This window comes from Haemaphysalis longicornis, unplaced genomic scaffold (assembly GCF_048455015.1).
Source record: "Haemaphysalis longicornis isolate Haplotype H1 unplaced genomic scaffold, Haemaphysalis longicornis Haplotype H1 scaffold_2, whole genome shotgun sequence".
NCBI classification, from domain to species: domain Eukaryota; kingdom Metazoa; phylum Arthropoda; class Arachnida; order Ixodida; family Ixodidae; genus Haemaphysalis; species Haemaphysalis longicornis.
The window spans coordinates 218,532,487-218,554,756 of NW_027526295.1; the positions used below are offsets into that span (position 1 = coordinate 218,532,487).

The 22,270-nt window shown below is 50.6% G+C and overlaps 1 protein-coding gene across 1 annotated transcript in view; it reads left to right on the forward strand.

Annotated features, from left to right (window-relative positions):
- The window catches only part of LOC144169917 (betaine--homocysteine S-methyltransferase 1-like), a 39,793-nt gene extending 18,002 nt beyond the window's left edge, over positions 1 to 21,791 (forward strand). Inside the window, exons 2-8 of the mRNA XM_077699365.1 lie at positions 3,739 to 3,874; positions 4,852 to 4,970; positions 10,248 to 10,439; positions 10,903 to 11,050; positions 11,488 to 11,670; positions 15,018 to 15,249; positions 21,427 to 21,791. Of these exons, the coding sequence (XP_077555491.1) occupies positions 3,739 to 3,874; positions 4,852 to 4,970; positions 10,248 to 10,439; positions 10,903 to 11,050; positions 11,488 to 11,670; positions 15,018 to 15,249; positions 21,427 to 21,598 (1,182 nt within the window). The 3' untranslated portion in view covers positions 21,599 to 21,791. The remainder of the gene's footprint in view (positions 1 to 3,738; positions 3,875 to 4,851; positions 4,971 to 10,247; positions 10,440 to 10,902; positions 11,051 to 11,487; positions 11,671 to 15,017; positions 15,250 to 21,426) is intronic.
- The last annotated feature ends 479 nt before the right edge of the window (positions 21,792 to 22,270 follow it).

Genomic DNA, 22,270 nt, shown 5'->3' on the forward strand with positions numbered 1-22,270 from the left:
GCGAGTCATCTTCGCCCCTCGTGGCGTCCGAGAGAGGGGGGAGAGTGTCCTTGAAAGGTGCCGGGGTCGCGCTATCAACTTTGATCGCGCTGATAGCGAAACGTCTAAGCCGGGTAGGTCAGGGCGGGACTCTCCGACGCGCAGGTGCCTGAAGGGTGTGGCGCTTGGCAGCCACCGGTGGCACGTGGCAAAGCGAGGTGACTGACCCGGCATGTCGAGACACGAAAGTACGATTCACCGACACGCGGGCGCACATGGTCGATTCCCACGTGGTCGCTGATGCGGGAAACACGTGTTGCTGGCCGATTCGTAACAACCACTACGCGCAAATCTTGAGTTTGGAGGCCCCGTGAGAACGGAATTTCAACTCGTCTCCCAGCATGTAAAGATGAGTGACCTCTTTCTCTCGCGCTTGGCCAAAATGGCGGAAAGCTCTTGCTCTTCAAGCGGGCTTCTTTGTGTTGAGATTGCAGAAGTTAGCTACTGAACCAATCAGCGTTTCCAGCCGTTCCTTCCCTTATACGCTACTGTGCCGCTTGGTTCGATCCTACCCAAGGTCTTTGTTAGCTGTTTCAAGGTTTGGATAGGCTTAGTTTGCTTCTTTAGAATGTATCCCAGCATTTACTTGGCTTTCATCGTTTCAGAAGGAAACTCCGACTTCGGAGGTGGCCCCGGGTTTAGCTAAACATCACCCGACGTTAGCAGCAGCAATTTTGATTGCGCAGATATACGATCACACCACGTGACTGCAAGACACTCTGGACTTGTTAGCACCGTCAGCGCCACGGCATTGTCTCGAATAGAGAATATGTTGGGTATTTTACACGCACCTGTGTCACGAGTTGATCACCTCTCGTCCGACTCGGGTTAAGCCAAGCCTACTGAAATGCGTCCGGATGGCGAAGTATACTAGAAAGGCAGGAGTGGTTTTGATGATCTCACCGGTGTCGAGATAGAGGTACCGGCTTTCCAGGCACCACAGTGGACTGAAATTCGACAGGGCCGTTGAAAGCAGCGAGGCCTGGTCCCGGCGCCATTTCTTGCACTCAACTTTATCAGGGTACGGAAGCCGGATTTTTAATGGGGAGGCTTTTTACCTCTAGCCCCTGTAATCACCTCCCGCGTGCGTTCCTGCAGGTTGGGTAAATACCTGAGTCAGGAAATGTCTGTGTGCAGAGGCAAAGGAGAGTGTGGAGAGAGTGTGGCGTCTGCGCTGGTCGCTAAATTATTGCTGCGGAGAAGGGTGGAGGGCACGGCGCGGTCAAGGAAGGAAAAAGGGCGGCGTAGAACGCGGCACAGTTGCTTCGGCAACGAAGACACAGCAGTTCCCTGCACTCCTTTGCACTGCGCACGGGTTAATCATGTTTCGCTTTCGTGAATGTGTGCAACCCAGTGAAACCGAAACCAGCTTCGCGTGGTAATCCGACTGTATGTATGATTTGGCCCGCAAATTATTTTGCGCGAAAGCGTTATGCGCCCAATGAAGCAAAACAGCCGGCGTTGTGAGCTGCGAACGGTACCAGAAACCAGCGCGGCGTCATCTGGCTAGTACAAAACGACACATGGCAGGCATGAGAACCGAATCCAGGGACGCTCAAGTTCCGAGGCTTCGGAGAGGTGAGTCACGACGAGGAACAAAAACAAAGAATGCATCGCAGTCGGCGGAGTAAAACGACCCCGAACCGTCTCGCCGCAAGCGCAGAAAGCTCCGGTAGGAACGAACGTAGCCCACTATCACGGGCCGTCCCGAAATACCACGGGACGTCCCGGGCCGCGGAGGCACCACGAGTGTTTACGTGTACAATAGTTCGGGTGGTTCAAATTTCGGACTCTCTCAGCGGCGCGTGATCTTGCGCTGAGAGTCGTCCCACGCCCGCGCACCAAGACGGAACGTTTTCCCAGGGCTCTTTTCAATCGTGAAACGATTACTCCCATTTTTCAAATCAATACGATCCACGACGCTTACACAGGGAATGCCATACCGCTTACATTTCGTTTTCATTGTATTTCCTTAAAGATCCCCGAGGGGGTATTACATTAGGGGTGGGTAACACAAGTAAGAAACGTAGAAAAGCGAATGATTTAACAGAGAAAAACTTATTGATGTTTTCTATGAAAGATGATGGGCAGGTAATGGTTGCGATTTCGCTGGGAAGGCGCCGTTCCAAGCTGGTGATGTACGAGGAAAAAACGGGGCAGAAAAAGTAGAGCTCCGGGTACGTGGCCGAGCAACTTGAAGCGAATGACTCGTTCGGTGCGATATGCGTGTTGCGGGAATGATATAAGGTGGGGCATGCAAGGTACTATGAAGAATTTTGTGGAACGAAGAAAGGCGCACAATACGACGGCGAAGTGCTAGATCCGTTAAACCAGATTCTACTTTCAAACCAGGTATTGTGACAGTTGAAGAGTATGAACTGTGAATAAATCTAGCGGCCCGGTTCTGAAGTGATCCGATGGCATCTGTAAGATAAGATTGTCGATGGTCCCAAATGGGCGATGCGTATTCTAGTTACGAGGGGTTTGTACGCTTGTAATTTTACATGTTATGGAGCGAGGCGCAAATGGCGTTTAAGGAAACCGAGCGTTTTGTTTGCGATTAAATGATGTTAGTAAAGTGAACGTTCCATGAAAGGTCACTACATAGAGTGACGCCCAAATACTTGTAGAACATTTTCTAAGGGGATGGCATGAACTGTGTACGGATAGCACGTATAAGCACACTTCAGAGCCCATAATTTCTTTAGAGCATATTAAATATGAATGACATAAGAGATTTTCTCGCAAAAGTAAAGTGTTATCGGGAGCAAGGATAGCATCCGGGACCTTCTGTGAAGCCCACGACCCTCATGGAAAAGAATCCCGGGATTTGTGTCGCAATACGAGCGCGCGTGATGCAGGAGTGCGCCGAGTATACCTTTGCCCCGCTTTGCATCGAGCACATCTGAAGTGCAGGGAGTGTTTTTCGTCACGCCTTTCGCCTCCATTTCGAGGACCTGGTCTGCCTCTGTACGATAAGATAGCGCCACGTAATATACCGCGTGATGAACCTCATCACTGCGCGGGCGAACAAAAACAACGCCTTGTGTTGACAACGAAGCACGAAAGTGCGCGTTTGATCTTGCGATAACCGACTAAACGCTGGAAAAACAAACTCATTGGGTACGTATCGTTTGCACTACGGTTCATTTACCGCCACCCTCATGACATTGGAGAGCGCGGTTTGTCAGTTAACACGTATTTTTCAGGCAGCTCTGAAACTAAACCGATATTCTTATACTCCAGCCAACAAATATAGAGTAGGGGGTCGCGGCGTAGTTTCCTGCGCTAATCCGGAAACAGCGCTTTTTTTATTTGTATCTCCTATTGTCATAACTTACCTGTTTGTTTCTCCTATATTTTACCTGTAAAATTGGGCTTATTACGCGAGTTCAGTTTGTATCGTACAATAATGCTGTTCTTCTTATGCCAATTTTGTTATTGGACTCCGAACTAGCCACCAAGGCTGTGGGTCCAAACAGTACTGCGTATTGTGTGCGTGCAATGAATCAAACAAAGAAAAGAAAAAGAAACGTTACCTCCGTGATGAAAAAAATAAACATCATCCAGGTGTGACAATAAAATCGTGCTGGCGCAGTTATCAATTTGCGAATCAACAGCTGGACGCCCACCTAGCTGCTTACTAAATAGTGGCCTGTTTTTTCTTCTTCTTCTTCTTCTTCTTCTTCTTCTTTTCAGTCGGGAGGACTTCTCGAGCGGCTCGACAAGGGCGTGGTGATCGGCGATGGAGGCTTTGTGTTCGCCCTCGAGAAGAGGGGCTACGTCAAGGCCGGGCCCTGGACTCCCGAGGCGGCCGTCGAACACCCAGAAGCGGGTTCGTACCACCGAGTCAAACAACTCCCGCTGATAGAATGATTTGCCGGCTTTCTCCGGAATTAACAGCCATTGCAACTTGAGGAGTGCTTAGCGTGCATTGCAAGAACTAAGGCGATAGCGGGCAAAGGCGTAGCCAGATAGAGTGTTTAGGTGTCAGAACACCCCGGAAATTTTCTAAGCGCCGAAACCCTCCCTCCCCCTTCCTTTCGCCATATTTTTCGCCTATACTATTGACATATAAAGTCAGTATACTGTAAAGTAAAAACAAAAAAAAGAATAAGCAGGCTGTTGGTTTTATAGCAGCCGAAAAAAGACAAACTGTGGTTGATTCCTCTGTCATATGAATCGGTAAAACACGAAAGTGAAATCTGCTAGGAAATCTGCGGCTCAGCATAATTTGCGGGTCGGCGGCTGTCTTGTCAGTGTGCTTGGCGAGCGACGTCCTGCTGGCGGGTCGCTTCGGCAAAGGTGTACTGGCGTCACGGATATGACGGCAGTGAAATCTTGATATATTCAGGCATAAAACAGTTTGGTGTTAAAATATAAAACCCGAAAACGAACAACCCTAAGCATAGCGTTCTCTGTGGTACTAAAGGTTGCTTCCCCGCAAGAAGACCATGTGTGCAGTGGTGCACCCTTTGCAGGCCGATTGTTTCGTTGTACTGGCGTCACTTTCGTGATGGATATGGCGTCAGCGAAATCTTCGTGTATCCGAAAAAAAAAAAAAAAAAACACGTTCGTGTTAAAATTTTGTTGACGCGCAGGATCTCCCTCTTTTATTTTTTGTTATACCGGCGGCGTATGACAACCCCCGAAAAATATTTCTGGCTGCGCCACTGGTAGCGGGGAATCGTTATATTGACAGCTGCCTCTCTATGTTGTCCTTTTCGCAGCGAAGGATCAAGCCGACCCTTCACTGAGATGACTATGCCTTCTCGTTCTCCTTATTTGTCACTCCCCGTCCCCCTCGTGCAGTTCGCCAACTTCACCGCGAGTTCCTGCGGGCCGGATCCGACGTGATGCAGGCGTTCACATTCTACGCCAGCGATGACAAGCTCATCAACCGCGGCAACCTTGCGGGAAGAAATTTCACGGTACGTGGTCGCACACATCACAGCATGCAGCTTTGCTTTTATAGACACACGCTGTGTAACGGAATGTGCGTGGTTAACCATATGAAGCATAGATTTCAATTGTTTCGAGACACAAAAATGTGTAAAAATAATATAACAAACTTTTCCGCTTACAGCGAAGTTAGAGGTGAAATGTAATGTGCCCAACTGTTGCTCCCGGTGGAAGCTTATGACGATTGCAGGCGAACGATTTGTCCCCTTCCTTACGTTACGCTTTCTTTGTTTCCTTTTTTTTACTTCAGCGGTGGTGGTGTTTACATTTGTAGAGTTCGGCGTGCTTAACTTGATGCTGGTCGAGAATCCTCCCGCAGGTAGACTTCTCCGATTGCTTGCCGCCACGGGTGAGAGAGAAAGGAAGACGTGTGAGCGTTGCTTATAGAACACCCGAAGCGGCGCTGGTATGCCCGAATACGGATTTCAGATGGTCTGGCGTGGGGCCCCAGGAGAACTGCGGGCAGTCTAACGATTGACTGTCAGCGCGAGCGTATGTTGCGCTTGCTATAACTTCTGAACGGGTCGGAAATAACTTGTGTGAGCGGTTGAAGAGCGGCGCCACCCCGGTGCATTGAGAGCTTCCTTGGGGCAAGCAAGGCTGTTAATAAACATGGCGCTTTTGCTTTCTCCTATAACGTGTGCGTGAGTTATTATTCTACCGGCCTGAAGAAAGAAGACGACCAGAGCCAAAGTTAATAATTTAAGAAGTTTTACACTATGAAATTAAGAGCAACAATAACCCTTTTGGGTAAGCGAAGAGAACCACTCCTTTACTAAAGTGAAGCGCTACGTACAAGTGTACACGGGCAGATCTTCCTTCAGGGTTCGTTCCGCAACTGCTCGTTGTACGCAGAGAGAGAGAGAGAGAGAGAGAGAGAGAGAGAGAGAGAGAGAGAGAGAGAGAGAGAGAGAGAGAGAGAGAGAGAGAGAGAGAGAGAGAGAGAGAGAGAGAGAGAGAGAGAGAGAGAGAGAGCTTTGATTCACATATATTGATTAAGGCGTGGTGAACGCATTGGACGCACTGGACGCGCACGATTAAAGCGTCAAGCGGACCCGGAGATGAAAGCGCGGGAAGCACCGGCAAAACGGCAAAAAAAAAAAAAAAAATACCCGCCGTGGTGGCTCAGTGGCTAAGGCGTTGGGCTGCTGAGCACGAGGTCTCGGGTTCGATTCCCGGCCGCGGCGGCCGCTTTTCTGATGGAGGCGACAAGCAAAAACGCCCGTGTGTACGAGGTTTCGGCGCACGATAAAGATCCCCAGGTGGTCAAAATTAATCCGGAGCCCTCCACTACGGCGCGCCTCATCGCCTGCGTTGCGTCGGCGCGTTAAACCCCACAATCAATCAATCAAAACGGCAAAAATACCAAGCGAACCCGGAGATGAGAGCGCGGAAAGCGGTGGCGTTTGTCATTACAGTGCATTACTGCAACTCAAATCATTCAAAACTCGGAGTGAATCATCACGCACGGAGGATGACGCTCATCACACAGGCAATGCACAACTTGCGCCCCAGTGCTTCGCACCCTTGGCGTGGAGATGGGCGATTTTTTTTCTTGAGGCTTCGAGGTTTTTTGGTGAGACGGACGGACAAAGCTCGGCCTAAACAGCCATGCTGTCAAAACAAAACAAAACAAAAACAGTCATGGTTCTCGCATACGCTGTGTGCTCGGCTCGTCCTTACTATGTTCCGGTCTTAAAGGGGCCCTAAATAGGCTGCCAAATGTTACGATTTTGCGTGCGCAGTCACTGGAGTGCTATCCAAGGAACGTCATCCCGCAAAAATTGTTTAAATGCGTTAAGTATTAGCCGAGTTATCGCTCATTAAAAGGGGCCACCCATAAGGCCTGGGGATCTCCTCCTCTAGTAGCTCCTCCGAAGCACTGTGGAAGCCGCGACGTCATCGACCCGGCGCAAGACCACCGAGAGAAACAGGGCAATCCATCACCCTCCTTGATGTACGTGCAGTCATTGGCTGCGCCAAGCCCTGCGCGCGCTTTTTTTTTTTTTTAGCACTCGACGCGCATGCTCCGCCCACCAGATTCCGGTTGCACGGTGAGCGCTGTCGCTGTGGTTCGCGTTCGCGGCGCCGCACCGGGCAGTGTCGCGTGCGTCATAGAGGCGCGTCAGAGCCGCAAAGAACTGCGTCAGAGCGCGCAAGTGTGGCGGCAAGGTATGGTTGGTGAGCCAGGGGAGGAAGTGAAATCTTTTTTTCGTGTTTGTGCGGCCCCTGCTTTACGCAGAGGTGTAATATTTGGTACACGTTGTCGTGAAGGGGTGCTCTAGCGATTGTGCGATTGAAATGGCGACATTCGGAAGCCTATTTAGGGCCCCTTTAACATGCATAATTCCTAAGTAAAAGGTGGAAAGGCTCATTCGTTACCAGTACTAAGTAAAAGGTGGAAAGGCTCATTCGTTACCAGTATAGACGCCATTAAAAGTCGCAGCATTTGCCAGCACACGAGAGCAACCCATGGCCGGATTAACAGTGTTGAGGGCCCGGTTAAAAAGAAGAAAACAGCTAGGGAGTCCCTCCCCCACTCTCGCCTTACGCTCTCGTCATTCTTGAGACTCGGTAATTCTTAGAATTGGCTGAAAAGAACACATGCCGTATTTACTCGAAGGACCTCCGGAGTGTTTATGAACATCGCCTGGGCGCTTACTTTCTCCCAGAGCACGCGGAGAGATTGTCATCGAAATTGAATTATACCAGGCGACGAAAAGATGTAGAAAACATTAAGATTAGTCGGGCTAGTTGGTTCATTCTCAAAGAAGGATAAACTGCGCGAGAACTTGAAAGACATGAAGAGATACGACACTTCCATGTGTTTCTTTTATTCGTCTTAACTTTTAGCGCAGTTGACCCTTGTTTCAATAGACAACATCTTCCCTCGAAAATCAGGAAGCGCGGTCGGGAAAAATGGTTTCCTCTATCTGTTTCACTAATTCCCCAGCGCACGCTTCGGTTGCCTGCGTGTGAGCACTGCTGAAGTTGACAGCTGGGCCTTTTTCAGGAACTGTTCGCGCATTCCTACAGTAAATACACTATCAATCGATTGGTAGTGGTAGGTGGCGCCCACAGAAAATGAGATCGATACAGTCGCCGGAAAATTTGCGAAAGTAACCAGACAAGTCGCTACCTTGAATTCAAAGTTTGAAAAGAAGGCATGAAAATCGCCATTTTTCGGCAAAGCGAGGGGGTAGTAATTTCTCCTCGATGGACTGCGTAGTAAAAGAATAGCGAAACTGGATCACAAATATTATTCATTTGCAACGGATCGGGGGGGAAAAAACAGTTGTATCAGATTTTCTGCTATGAAAATTAAAATATATAAGGTTACGTAATGTTTCCACATTGCTATTTGTATTTCGTCGGTATGGCACCGTTATACACATCAACGTTATACACTGGATTGCACGCACCGGAGCATTGCGTAAATTCGACTGAAACCACAGGCGCTCGCAAACCGTCCGTGCGAACGAAACCAAACGGGTTGTGCGCGAGTGGTTTGGTGAACACATGGTCCGCTGCTCCTTTCGCTGCAGCGGAACGTGTGTTCACCAAACCACTCGCGCATTAAGGCACATTCCCACTGGCGATTTGTCTCGTCGCGCGACGGCGCGCGTCGCGCGATGAGGCGTTGAGGTGGTGTTCGCACTTGCGATGAGCGATGATGCGACTGCGTTCAGCGCAGCTGCTTCCCGACTTGTACATACGACCTCGTTGGTGCGTCAACCATTCGAAGTCAAAGAATACGCGACAAAAGCAGGTAGAAATCAAACTAAAACACATGCTACTAACCTGGAGCAATGCCGAAAGCATTTGCGGGTTGCGGGAGGAGCAGAAAATAACAAACTCACGAAGGCTCTTTTCAACATATTATTGCACGAAGAAATGCACACGCTTGCTTTCACGCCACAACACCCGCATCACGGCCCACAAATGTCGCTTCTTTTCACATGCGCAACGTTCTGACCCCTCCGAACTCTACGCGTGTTTACCAGTCGCCGATAGACGAAGAGGCTGCAAGTCAACCTACCGTCTCGCTGTCCACCTAGCTCTATTTACAATCCATACACGCTTCTCCACACTGATGAGTTCCACGCTATTCGTTGATTAGTGCACGCGCACGCTGAAGCCACTGACCAAAGAACCGATGCACACGGGAAGTTGCTTGCCGGCCCGACCCGGCGGGTACAGCGATAGCGGGCCAAGCGCCTAGCCGCCTGGCCGAGCCAGCCGAGCGAGCCAGCGGCGGTGGCGGCGGCGGCTCGTCCTCGTCCGCCCGCAGCGTTTGCATACCGGATGTAAAGAAACGTTTCGTTTCCGGCTACGTCAGCCTACTCCGCGGCCATGATTGGCTTACCGGTTTTGCGGGGCCGTCGCGCGACGAGGGAATTCGGACCGAGAGCGATCGGCTCCGCCGTCGCAAAACGCCGAAAAGCGACGGCCGGCTCGTCGCTTTGCGACGTCGCTTTTAGTCGCGCGACGAGGCGCATCGCCAGTGGGAATGTGCCTTTACGCGACAGGCTCCGCCGCGGCTAACGCTGCGCGTCCCCCGTACACGTAGGCGCTGGCATCGAGGCGCCAACTGTAGGCGTTCAATAGCGTCATGATGCACTACTTCGCTTCGCCTCTCCTAGATGGCAGCACCATCTGAAGAGAAGGATATAAGGCGCGTTTGTCGTCATATTCACGCGTCTTTTCATAGCGCAGTTGGAAACGCGTTACATACCTCCCGTTGCGGCGAAAGAGTTTGTGGCTCTCATTCCGGCGCAGCCGCGTCAATCGAAGTTTTTCTGGCGACGTCATTTCCGTGACGGATATGACGTCAGCGAGAACTCGGTGGACCCCGGCACAAAAAACTTTCGCGTTAAAAAGCCTTTATTTAGTGACACCAGTGCCTGCTATTCCGCGTCTAGGTTATGCCCTTTGGCGAGGTCAAGCATCTTCACCACATTCGCGGCTGCCCGCATTGCCCCCTTCCCTGCCTACCCTCCATGTTGCTCTTATCCTTGGGCCTTGTTGCAAGCTCTCGCCCTCCTGCATCTTCCTTCTGCCTCTTCCATCCCATTTCTGAAGCTCTGACAGGCCTTCCCTGCTGGCGTCGACCCCACGGCTGCGCAGGAAGCTTTAAAGTGTCAACCGGAATAAACCGTTTCTCCTGACCGCCAGCTCCCTGATACCTCGACACTCAACATGGGCTTAAGCTGTTTATGAGCCTCTATTTTCTCCTCCCTGTGCAGGGCGTGGACATCAACGAGGCGGCGTGCAAGCTGGCACGCGAGGTGGCTTCCGAGAAGAAGGCGCTCGTTGCCGGCGGCATCTCGCAGACGCCATCGTACCTCAGCGGCTGCCCTAAGGCAGAAATCCAAGAGGTGTTCCGCAAGCAGGTCCAGGTCTTCGTCAAGAACAAGCTGGACTTCCTCATCTGCGAGGTGTGTCACGACTTTTCACTCCCTGCAGGTCGCCCTTTCCAAAGCGAGGTCGCATGGAGAAAGAATCGTGCCGCTGTCCCTCATTCAACCGTTATGCAGCGGTGTTAGGGGCTCATTCGCACTGAAGGGAAGCGTATATTCACGAATTGCACGCTGCGACGTCGCGAACATCGCCCCGTTGTCGTGATGAAAATCGCCCCTGTAATAAGCCCTCATTGATAGTAAATACAGATCATTCGTCGCACATCGGGTGCCCTGAGACGCACCCGATGTGTGTCACGCTGAGACGCACTGAATGCGTGGCCCCCCGACATCAACATCGGCATTAATCGCCCACTTCAACATCTGAGTGACGAGATGTCGGTCCTTTTTAGTCATTTATCCCGAGCTTGGGTTGCGTGCTGTTTAGTAGCGTTCTGCAAATTTGATGACCCCCGCTCTGTTTTGGCCTTTTTCCTCCCAGTACTTCGAACACGTGGAGGAGATGGAGATGGCGATCGAGGTGTGCAAGGGCACCGGCCTCCCCGTCGTGGCGACCATGTGCATTGGGCCCGATGGAGACATGCACGGGGTTTCCGCGGGAGAATGCGCCGTACGCATGGTCAAGGCCGGTGAGTCCGAAGGGATACGCAGAAGAAATTTGACGTGTTGCTGCTACGGTCTTACAATTGCGTGGGTGCTGGCTAGGGGCGGGTAGACATCAGGTAAGTGTTGGGGGCAATCGATAATGTGCGGCCTGCATCAGTGGCTGTGTGTGTATCCGCTCATCACTGACACCAAACACACCCCTAGAGGCGTCTGCATGCACTGAGAAGAGAGCGAAGCTTGAAATGTCATTCCAAAATGCACGTGCTGAGTGGTGGTGACCCCACAGCCCTGAAATATAGATGACAGGTCACCGTCTGCGATAGCGACAGGCGGGAACGCGACATCGGCGTTGCTGTTGAGTCGGTGTTATTTGAAAGCGCTTTATTCAGATACGCATAACGGGTCTGCCTTGTGCGCGGTGCTCTTGCGGCTGTTTCGCTGATGTCTTCCCCCGGTGCAGGCGCCAACGTGGTGGGCATCAACTGCCACTTCGACCCGTTCGTGGTGCTCGAGGGCGTGCGCCTGATGATCGACGCGGTACGCGCTGCCGGACTCAAGGCGCACTTCATCGCCCAGCCGCTCGCTTACCACACGCCCGACGCCGGCAAGCAGGGATTCATTGACCTGCCCGAGTTCCCGTTCGGTAAGCAACGGCAGCGGCTCTGGGCCTTTGTCATGTCACCGTGGAGCACTTCGAAAACGCTATGAAAAAAAAAAAAAAAATCTGAATTTCCGCTCTCTAGTTTAAAGGCAACCTCGTAGCAGAAACGTTTTGTTCCGAAACAGCCAACAAACATTTTTGAAGCTCTTCAAGATCACCTTGTGTGTCGTTGTAGCCAACAATTGCTCCTTACTTGCAAAGCTATCAGTTTAGATGCTTAACTTTCGCTTGCAAAAAATAGCGAGTGAAAAGCTCATTGTATACCCTCAGTTTCGAGTCACCAAATGTACAGAAGGCATGCTACCAGCTTTCTTGGATATGTTTTCCCCACTGGATGATGTGGTATTTTGTATGGTAACAGCCGCTGTGCAGGTAAATTAGCCTAAGCTCGGCATGCATCCGGTCTTTTATTGCGAAGTTGCGGGTTCGGTTTGTACATAGATGCCGTAGCCACATGTCAGATCTGCGAAGTTCAAGAACACCATAGAAAATCGACAGTAAACTTGGTGCTTGCGCTAAAAAACGTATAAAATCGGCATCATGGCGGCACGTGGAACTACCCGCAGTTAAAATTCAAGATGACCCTTGTCATAGCACCAGCTCAAATTGCGAGAATTCAGAGGATCGGTCGATGGAGCCCATGACTCGATGGATGGCTCGAAGTCGACGGCACGTGGAAGACGACTGTCTACTCAAAGCAAGATATACAATATGCACTTTTTATTTACACTAAGTACAGTTAACCCCGCTGTTACGTTCCTCACTGTTGCGTTTTCCTGGCTGTTACGTTGTTGGTCATCGGTCCCGGCATAGCTCCCATAGGATATAATGCATTGCGAACCCCGCTGTAACGTCGCAGCTGTGGGCCCGCGTTCCCGTACCATGTGTCGCAACCTGACACTCCGAAGCCGGTTGGGCACCGCCATTTTGGCTTTTGATGAGTCTTTGCCAGGCTTTGTTATTGAAGTGGCTACAAGAAGACAGGCGAGTTTGAGAGGCCGTCACGAGATAGCCATCCGTCGAAAGTGCTATCACCATCATCACTGTGCTTACAACAGAAGTTTCGCACCTCAAAGTGACGCTGAAAGCAATTGATGCGGCCTTTCAGGTTATTGAGAAGCGAGTGGTGCTTACGAGCGGGTGAAAGAAACTGAAAGCATTTATTTCCCGTTTTTTAAGCGTTAGGCTCACATTTAAGAAAACCGTTTTTGTCAAAGGGGCGCTACTTTCGTTCATTTTGCGCATGACGACGCCCGTGTTCGCGCCGCGAGACGGTCCGAGCGGCGAGCGAGTGCTACGGTGATTTCACGATGCCCGATTTTGTTGTCGATCTTCACGAGTAGGGTGACGGCGAGCGAGTAGCACAGTGGTTTTACGACGACTAACATGACTTGACGCCCGTATTAATTGCTCTTGGCAATGTGCACAGGAAAATGCAAAAAAAGACCGCCGCAACCAAGTTGGCTACAATGGAGCTACATACAGGGCGTGAGGTAACGACGCCAGTTAGACGCCGGCCAATTTTCGTGGCTTTCCTAACTCTTACGTTTTCCCGGCTGTTACGTTCTTTTTTTTTTTCAGTCCGGTGATAAACGTATTAACGGGGTTTCACTGTATTTACGGATCATGTACTGATCAGACAAAAGAGGTCATGCACAGGCCTGCATCCAGTGGGGCTCCCTCTTCTCTCCACCGCAAAAAACTAAACACCCGAGTTTTTCTCCAAAAGTCCCGCCTCCGAAAGGGACGTCACGATTCAGAGAGTGAGGAGGACCTGTTTATTAACCCACGCTAGGCAACTGATGTACAAGAATGGCAACCAAACTTCGGTGCATGGGTGCGCGAATAATCACGTCACCCACTCTCACTCGGACACTCCAAGGTGCTTGTCGAGACACAAATCGACCCCAATAAATCTCGCCAACGAAATGCAAGCTCTGAGCCCTGACCATCGATCCTCGGGTAGCCCGTCTAAAGTATTGTCCACGCAACTCATGCTGACATTCGAGATTTTTAGCATAACGAGATTTAGCAACGCTACCGGTGGTGCTGGCTACCTGGCCCAACTGCACATGCGCGCGCGGGCACGATGAAGTGGGCACCAGAACAATGCGCACATGTCCAGTAAGGTCCCGGTGCCCGCCGCCGGTAGCATAGCGTACGCTACCCGCTATACCAAAACTCACGCCGACAGAACTTCAGTTTTTTGGTCAACACGTCGCGCTAATTGCAAGAGGAGCTGCCCCTCTCGTCAGACAGGGGACGGACCCAGGCCCATGACGAACCGAAATGCCACCGTGTAACCTTGGGCCGTACAACTTTCCCAGACACCGCGGCACATCTCTCTATTCATAACTCTGAACCCTAGACTGTCGTCGCAGCTCCCGTCCGATTCGGGCATTCCAATGGCGGTAATCGCAGTCGTTATACTGAGCAGAGACATTATACTGAATGGAGACAGAGACTCTGCCGGATTCGTTAAGTGAACGGAGGAAGCGTCCTTCAAAAGCCAAGATGGCTTCTGACGACTATCGTTGTGACCGGCGTCTCTCGGTCGCTTATCTCTTGCCAGGACAAACACTAAGACGAATGTAGAATGCTTCCCGTCGAATTTCCCCGCGCTCCTCGTGCCTAAAGTCAACCCGGGCGGCATGAAAACATACGCAATAAAGCGAAACACGCTGAACACAACGACATCAAGCTCCCGGGCGACTTTCAATAATTACGCGAGGGGCCATGGCGCCACGCATGGTGATTCAGCAATCGCGGTTTGTTACGAGCGGTCCGTAGACATACGCCACTTGGCATACGCCGTAGTGCAATCAAATATCTTCCGTCGTTACAGAGACAGCTAATTATTTCATGCTTGTTTGAGTGAGATTTTTAAAAGCGGCTAATGGCTACGTGCACCCCATCAGTTGAGCTAGAATAAAATCGCGGACACCTGGGCACTTCTAATGTGTGGTGCATCAAAGGCAATTTCTTCGCCGCTTCTTCCAGTTTTGCGTTGCAAGTAATGGTGCCCACTGCTGCAGTCTCCGTTTCCCTTGTGGCTTTGCGCATACCTAGGCTTTGCATTGCAGCGCCATCCTTTACTTGTGTCTTTACTATTGGAAGCGCGTTCTACGGAAAGTTTCGCACTCGCCAGACAGCCATTTGTCGGCTTCTGTTGTCGGCTTTCCCGCTTAAATTTGGGTCATTTTACCCGTCTGCATCAACGAAGCTGCTTTGCCTACAGATGTAACATTTATTTATTGAAGGATGACCGACACAGCTGAAAGTGAGCCGTGTGCCCATCCATAGCTGCTGGTGTGCTTTCACTTGCGCAGCGCTGGAACCGCGCGTCTGCTCCCGGTGGGACATCCAGAAGTACGCCCGCCAGGCGTACGACATGGGCGTGCGCTACATCGGCGGCTGCTGCGGCTTCGAGCCGTACCACGTCCGCGCCATCGCCGAGGAGCTGTCCGCCGAGCGCGGGGGCGCGCTGCCCGACGGTTCCCAGAAGCACGACCCCTGGGGGGAAGGCCTGCGCATGCACACCAAGCCCTGGGTGCGAGCCCGGTGAGTCGGAACAACCTGATATACCAGCCCGCGCTAGTTGGGAATGTCCGCTGAATTCGCATAACAAGTCCTCAAGCTCGGCTTTTGCTTTAGGGGCGAAGCACCGTAAGGCCGAGGCATGTCCGGCGTCCGTGCTCACGGCACAGCACCGAGTAAATAGAAGCACCTGTGAACAAAAGGTTCACAAAAGGTTAGAGAGAGAGAGAGAGAGAGAGAGAGAGAGAGAGAGAGAGAGAGAGAGAGAGAGAGAGTGTGTGTACTGCTGGAGAGCCGTGCTGCGCACGCATGCGCGAGGAGCACTGGATTGGATTGAAATGGATCGGATTGGAAATCGTTTTCGCAGCAGTAAGCACTCTCACGGGTGATTTACGGTAAGAACGATCCCCACTAGTCATGATTCACTTCGTGGAGATGCGCGAATTTTTTTGCCAACGCGGTAATGGTAGTTTAATTGGCGCGCCTTTTTATAAGCTATCGCATGCATCCACTTTCGTATTACCCTGTACAGTCGTATGTGAAGAGCAACGGTTGTGGTCACAGGACTGCGCTCACACGTGTGCGTTCTCAAACAGGGTAAATATGGATCCGACGTCTACACTTGTCCTGTTTCTCAAAAAGTTAAGTGTATCCAAACGCCCTTGGGAAGAGTTCGTGGCCAAAATTCCCTATGTGCGAGAATATTTGTGAACAAAAAACTATAACTAAAACACCCACAAACAACCATGAATAGGATCGGCTTTTGCGCCTCGAATAACTCAGCTGTATACACTAGTTCGCGAACATCTGCTACGATTGTGGTTAATGAAGCAAAAAAAAAAAAAACAAAAAAAAACAGCCACCGTGGATGCAACGTGATGCCTTTACTCTAAGCCATCCTGTTCCAAAGAACTCCTTCGCGGTCTCCTGTTACCCGATGGCATTTTTGTGTTCGGTACGTTTTAAAGGAGAAAAATTGACAGGGGTTATAGCCCCCGCGAGCTGACAAGGACAGGATGTAAACTGCTGAGCTATATCTCGCGGAAAGTGAAACTGCAGCGACGCTTTCTGCGTGATTGTGTGTTGTTGACATGTGAAAAGGGAAACGCGGAGGTTTTGTCGGCCCTAGGTCAGTGATAAAGGCTCTTCAAAAGCACCCTCTTATCGTACCCCAACCGCAAGATAACCGTAGGCGGCGTTGAAGTTATGATGTCGGTTTCGTTTCGCTAACGGCGCGTTGGCGCAGAAGCCTCCGGCCAAAACTGTAGGAAACGGGCGCGTTTTTTCAGAGGTCCATGGCGCTAGAAGATCGAAATATCTGATCCCTCGTTCGTTGCAAGCTATATTTTTTGCATGTATTTGTGATGGATCAATATATGATTTTAATTTGACGCGTCCAAACTTGTTTTGTTTTCTTTTTAGGTCGACTATCAGCCTATGTCGAGAGAGAGAGGGAGAGAGCGAGCGAAAGAGCGAGAGAGAAGGCTCAGTACTGATAAAAGAAAAAAAAAACAGCTTTACCGGCGTTTTCAACTCTGGCTACGGGCATATCGACTGAGGGATGGAAAAATAGGAAATAAGGCCCTAGGAACAGGTGGCCACGAGAAAAGTGGCTTCGGCTTGGAGCACGACGGGCACTAACATTAACTTTTTAGCTTGGATAACATAATTTGCAATTTAAAAATAAAGCCAATCTCCTCTAAATAAGAGAACAAACATTTAGGAGCTTATTCTCAGTTATTCTTGTAGAACCATGGCCTTAAATAAGGAACCCAGCAACAGTTTTTTTTTTCAACTTCTTCTGAAATCTTAAATGCTTGCAGAACGTACTCACCCAACACACCCAGTACCTAGATTAGGGGGTCGTAAAGTACCTCAGCCAAAAATTACTGCTCTATTCACATCAGATAACTTGCAAACTCGCTCAAAAGATTTTTCTCTATTTCCCGGTCTTGACGTTCTTCGACGGCTCGGATTACGTGACTAAGGCCATGTAGCGGCTGTTGGCCGGTTTTCCTTCAGTTGCAGCAATGAACACTTTTCGATAACAACTTAAAAAAGAAAGCCACAAAAGCAAAGCAGATACGGAAGGCGTATCTGCTGCGATGAGCAAATCACGCAGTGCCGTTCCATGCTGGCGATAAATATAGCTTTCGTAGTGGTTCCAGGCGCGAAGAAAAGAGTGCAAGCACTTATAAAAAGTGTTTCAGGGTCCCTTTAAACCTGAAACAAAAATAAAAGAGCCGTTTTGAGCCGCAGTCTATCGAGTGGAGCTGAAATCGCCAACCTCCTTGCAAGATAGCTTTTTAATGTTTGAAGCTTTCCTCAGGTGTCGATGATTTCTTGTCGGTGCCTTCACCCGATCTTCTTTCACAATCCCGCCTTTGACCGCTGTGTGCATCAGCCTACGCGAAAACAACCAATGATGCTTACCGGCGCATGTAACCCTTCTTTCATATTTACGCCTCGCATATATATGCTCTTTCGATTACGAGTATGCAGCCAACTTGTAACAATGCCGGTTACAACAGTATATCCGATATAACAACGATCAATCGCGGCACCGTGCGCTTTGCCTGTGGTTATATGGTACGTAAACCGCTTATTACGATGTTAAGTTTCCTCATTATAGGTTATAACAACTTAACCTGGAATTAAAAGGCAACGTAAACTCGAGCCTTTAGAGTGCTGGGGAAAGACCAGGGGTGCTTACGTGTAGGACGACGCACACCTTTAAACATGCAAGACTCGAACCACTTATTCTTTGCTCCGCCTCTTCTATCCTCCCAGCCACTATAAAACGTTAGCTTCGCAGCGTATTCATTTCACCGCTAACAACCAGATTCTCTTTCAGTCTGGGGATGCCACACAGGGGAAGCAAATATATGGCTGCCAGGAAAAAAGAGATCCCACCGTTCTGGGGCCCCTCTTATCTCCTGCTGCTAGCTGGTTTCGGAGATGAGGTCCATGGAGCGTCTCTCCAACTCCTCTAGATAAAAAAATAAAGCCACAGCCCCGTGTCGGGGCTGTGGCTTTATTTTTTTTATCAGGAAAGACCAACGCCTCCGCATCTGGGAGGCGTTGGTCTTTCCTGTGCGCTGTATTGAGTTGAACATTTTTGAACAACAGCGTAAAAAAAAAAAAACACTAGGGGAAGACAATGACGGACGACCACGTCGTCCTGTCATTTTCTTCCCCTAGTGTGTGTTCTTACACTGTTCGAAAATGTTCAACCCGTACCAACTCGCCCAAATTTCGATCCTTCCGCTGTATTGAGTCAGTTACATTTCGGTTTTGTGAAATAAACGCAGCATAGAAACCGCCAAATACCTAGAAAGTGACCCTTTTCCGCCCGCCCCAGTTACAAATATCGGTCTTAACAAAGACTTATCTCTGACACATTGGTATCGTATAAGTGGCTCAAACTATACGCTGCCCCTGATTTTCACACGGCTTTGAAGAGTAGAAGCCAGGGGTGGAACCAATTCTTTTGTGAAATACTTCCTGCATGTTCGGGACGATGGCTTTTGCTGGACATTAATCATATAGAACTGATCAAACGTTGTCCTTGTTTTGTCGTCTTCTCCGTATCACACATGTCATGCATCATTGAGTAGTTTTTGTCCTTATGTTGCGCCTTAGCCATACGCCATGCAGTCCTAGAGACCGAAATGTCCCAAATGAACGCCAGGCTTCCTTTTATTATTGCGTAAGGAGATGGGGCATGTCCGCAAAGTTTTCGCGTTGATCCGCAGTGCAGCATCGATCTGTCAAGAGAGAGAGCGAGCACATAACGGGAGAGGAGAGGGCGCGTAGATAGAGCTGCCTTCGCAACGGTGCCGATGACGTTAAGTCGAAGCGCGGCGCGCCACCTGCCTCTGCACCGTCTCTGTGGGTCCTGCGACTCCCGCCACCGCTTGCCCGCACTGCAGAACGGAGTGCGGAGCTGGTGCAGGGCGACAAAACAGGAAGCGGGAGCGAGTCGTGCGCACCCGGCCTAGCCCCAAGTTCGCGAGGGAGAGGGACGAGATGCTCACGTATTATTAAAGGGGTCATGCAGACAAAATACAAATTTGTTTTATTGAGCCCCCCTGCGCTTGTCCGGCAGCAAAAGATACTTTATTAACAGAAAAATTAACCGCTTTAAGTCAAACTGTTGATTCTCCCGCCAAATCGTGTGTTTCGTGACATCTTCGATGACGTAAGCAGGACAGGCCTTCAAGCGAGTTAGTACGCCGTGTACTCTGCAGCGTACTGCGGAACGCCTTTTTTACCTTCAGCCCTCCTTGATGGCGCCACCACACAGCGCAGGTCCGCTGTCCACCCTCGATTTGTTTCTGACCGTATTTACGCCTGTCCTGTTTTTGTTACGGTTGGAAGGAATCGTTTTGTGAAACATTGGGTATGCTTGACAAACCCTGTCACGTAAGACATTGTCGCTTACGCCAATCTGCCAGTGTGGTGCGAGACAACCCCAAAGCGCCGGACTGCTGTACAGAAGCATTATGCGCGCAGTACCAACTACAGTACGCACTGTGGCTTTTATGCTTACGTGTACTTTCGTAACTGCCGTTATTTACCCCACCATTCTTACTGCTATAAAATGAATGTGCATTACAATTAAGAGAGAACAGCGTGTTCTGCAAGCTTGTAAGCCCTGCCTAACTTGCGTTTGATCTTGCTGGGCCTAGCCCATCGCACAGCTGTGCATATTACGTCATAGGTTCCAGTGCGGGAAATGAGCTCGTGATTGATCGCATGGCCATTCCCATTTTTCCTAAGTATAGATATTATTTGAGCGAAGTTTACGTTAAAAGTATGATTATAATGACGCAATATTTCGCATGAACCAAACTGGTGTTTTGTCTGCACGTCCCCTTTAAAGATAGACTATAACAGGCTCTTTAATTAATTTGGCTCCCGTACTATCGATTTACAATTTGTAACTTCGTCGTAAATGAGATCTGTGTACGTTTTAAATGCAGAGCATTTCAGTAACTCACGATGTCACCCGCGTTGTCCCGTCGTAGTCCGCACCGTCGTTGTCCGCACCCCTCCCCCTACACTATATAAAAGAAAATACTATCCGGCGCCTGGTTTCGATCCCTCGACCCTGCGGGCGGAACGCAATGTACATGGTGCTCTACCCACTGCGCCACAAAGCCGACACAGAATGGGACGCTACGAACGCGCCTTATATCGTTGACTCATTCAAATTACTGCTGACGAGCGCTCTCTCGTCAGCAGTTGCCACAAGTGCAACAACATTAACGTAACGCAAACTACTTAACGTCGTGCGCCCCCGGAAATGCTCTGCATTTGATCGTGCCCCTCTCGAGGGGGATGTTTCACTGCGTTGCCATGCGAACAGTTTGCCACGCTTTAGTTTCAGTTCTTTCTTTGCTGGGGTGCCGACGAGTGGCGCCACCTCCTCGCACTTCGCCGCGGGAGGATCCGCGGCGGGGGCGAGAGATGGCGCTGGCGTCTCCGCGGCCGCGTCTGCGACCTCCGCGGGCACCGGCGCCGGCGCGGGGTCATCTTCTCTTAACTGTACTCTCAAGGGGCAGAGAGATTGCGTCGGAGCGGTCCAGTTTCCGACGCGGCGCGACAAAATATCTAGCAGGTTGGATGCGCGCGGGAGCGGCCGATCCGGGTATCTTCCGACAGCCAAACCGATTCTCTGAGCGGGAAGTGCGTGTGCAGACGCGACCTTTTCCGCTCATCCAACATAGCGTACGTAGCTTTAGCAGTCCGTCCGTTCCGCGGAGTACGTAGCTAGCGTGTTGACCGGGACCCGTCTGGGCACTTTGGCATTCGTCACGGCAGGGGGATTAGTTCCGCGGGCCTGCCTTCGCCATGTCCGCGCCTCCTCGCCTTTCCGCGCGCGCAGGCGCAGACCGGTCCCGGTAAACCCGGTAACAACGTAACGAACGGAACAGACGGACTGCTCCGTCCGTTCCGTCCGGTACGGAGTTACCGTGTCGACCAGGACCCGTCTAGGCACTTGGGCATTCGTCGCGGAAGGGGGATTAGTTCTGCGGGCCTGCCTTCGCCATGTCCGCGCCTCCTCGCCCTTCCTCCTCGCCCTTCCGCGCGCGCAGGCGCAGACGGGTCCCGGTAAACCCGTAACAACGGAACAGACGGACTGCTAAAACTCTCTAGTGACGCCATTCCAACCCCTCATGCGTTCCTCTGTCGCAGGGCGTCGCGTGCCTACTGGGAAAATCTGCGTCCGTCGACGGGGCGTCCCTACTCGAGCGCCTTCTCGCACCCCGACGCCTGGGGTGTCACGGCTGGCAGCGCGGAGCTCAAGCAGCAGAAGGAGGCCACCACTGGAGAGGAAATCGGGAAGCTGCAGACTTTCAAGAAGTGAACGCGTCAACTCCCCTTCTTGCTCTCATCTGGGCGTTTTTTTCTCCAGACCAAAGCGGACGTCCCTCAATAGTCGTCTACACATGAGAGCATGTTCCCAAGTTGGGCTGTTATTATAACTTTCTCCTCGTACTATGCACGAGTTGCCCCTTTTAAATTTCCCCCCAATAAAGTCCTTTTACTTTTTGTCTTAATACCTTTCTTTTCACTGAAGTTCATGCCTTAGGTCATTTATAAGCGTTTTTAGGACTTCATATCTGACAAAAATACGAGCTTTAAGTGTTTCGAATACGGTGTTAGAGTTATAGTAATGCAACAGCAACAACTGACGGTGCAAAAGAAAAAGAGACAATACGAGCCCTGATGTCTCGACTATCAAAGTCTGATCACACCGCCCGTAAGAGGGCAGCCGGTAGTGGTTACTATGAAACCGAAAGTAAGATCAAATGTGAATAAATTTACCTCAAAGCCCCTGTTCTGGCTTTAGCAGTATGTGGTAACCCAGAATTCGGCAGCAGAAATGTTTTATAGGTGTGATTTACCTCGCCGTGTGGCTGAGCCTCGATCTGGCGCACGCTAAGAGGCATACGACCGAATGACACGCGGTACAAGATGAACCTGAATCTGTGGAAAGACACCAAGGTAAAAAAAGAGTAAAAAATGGACACAATCC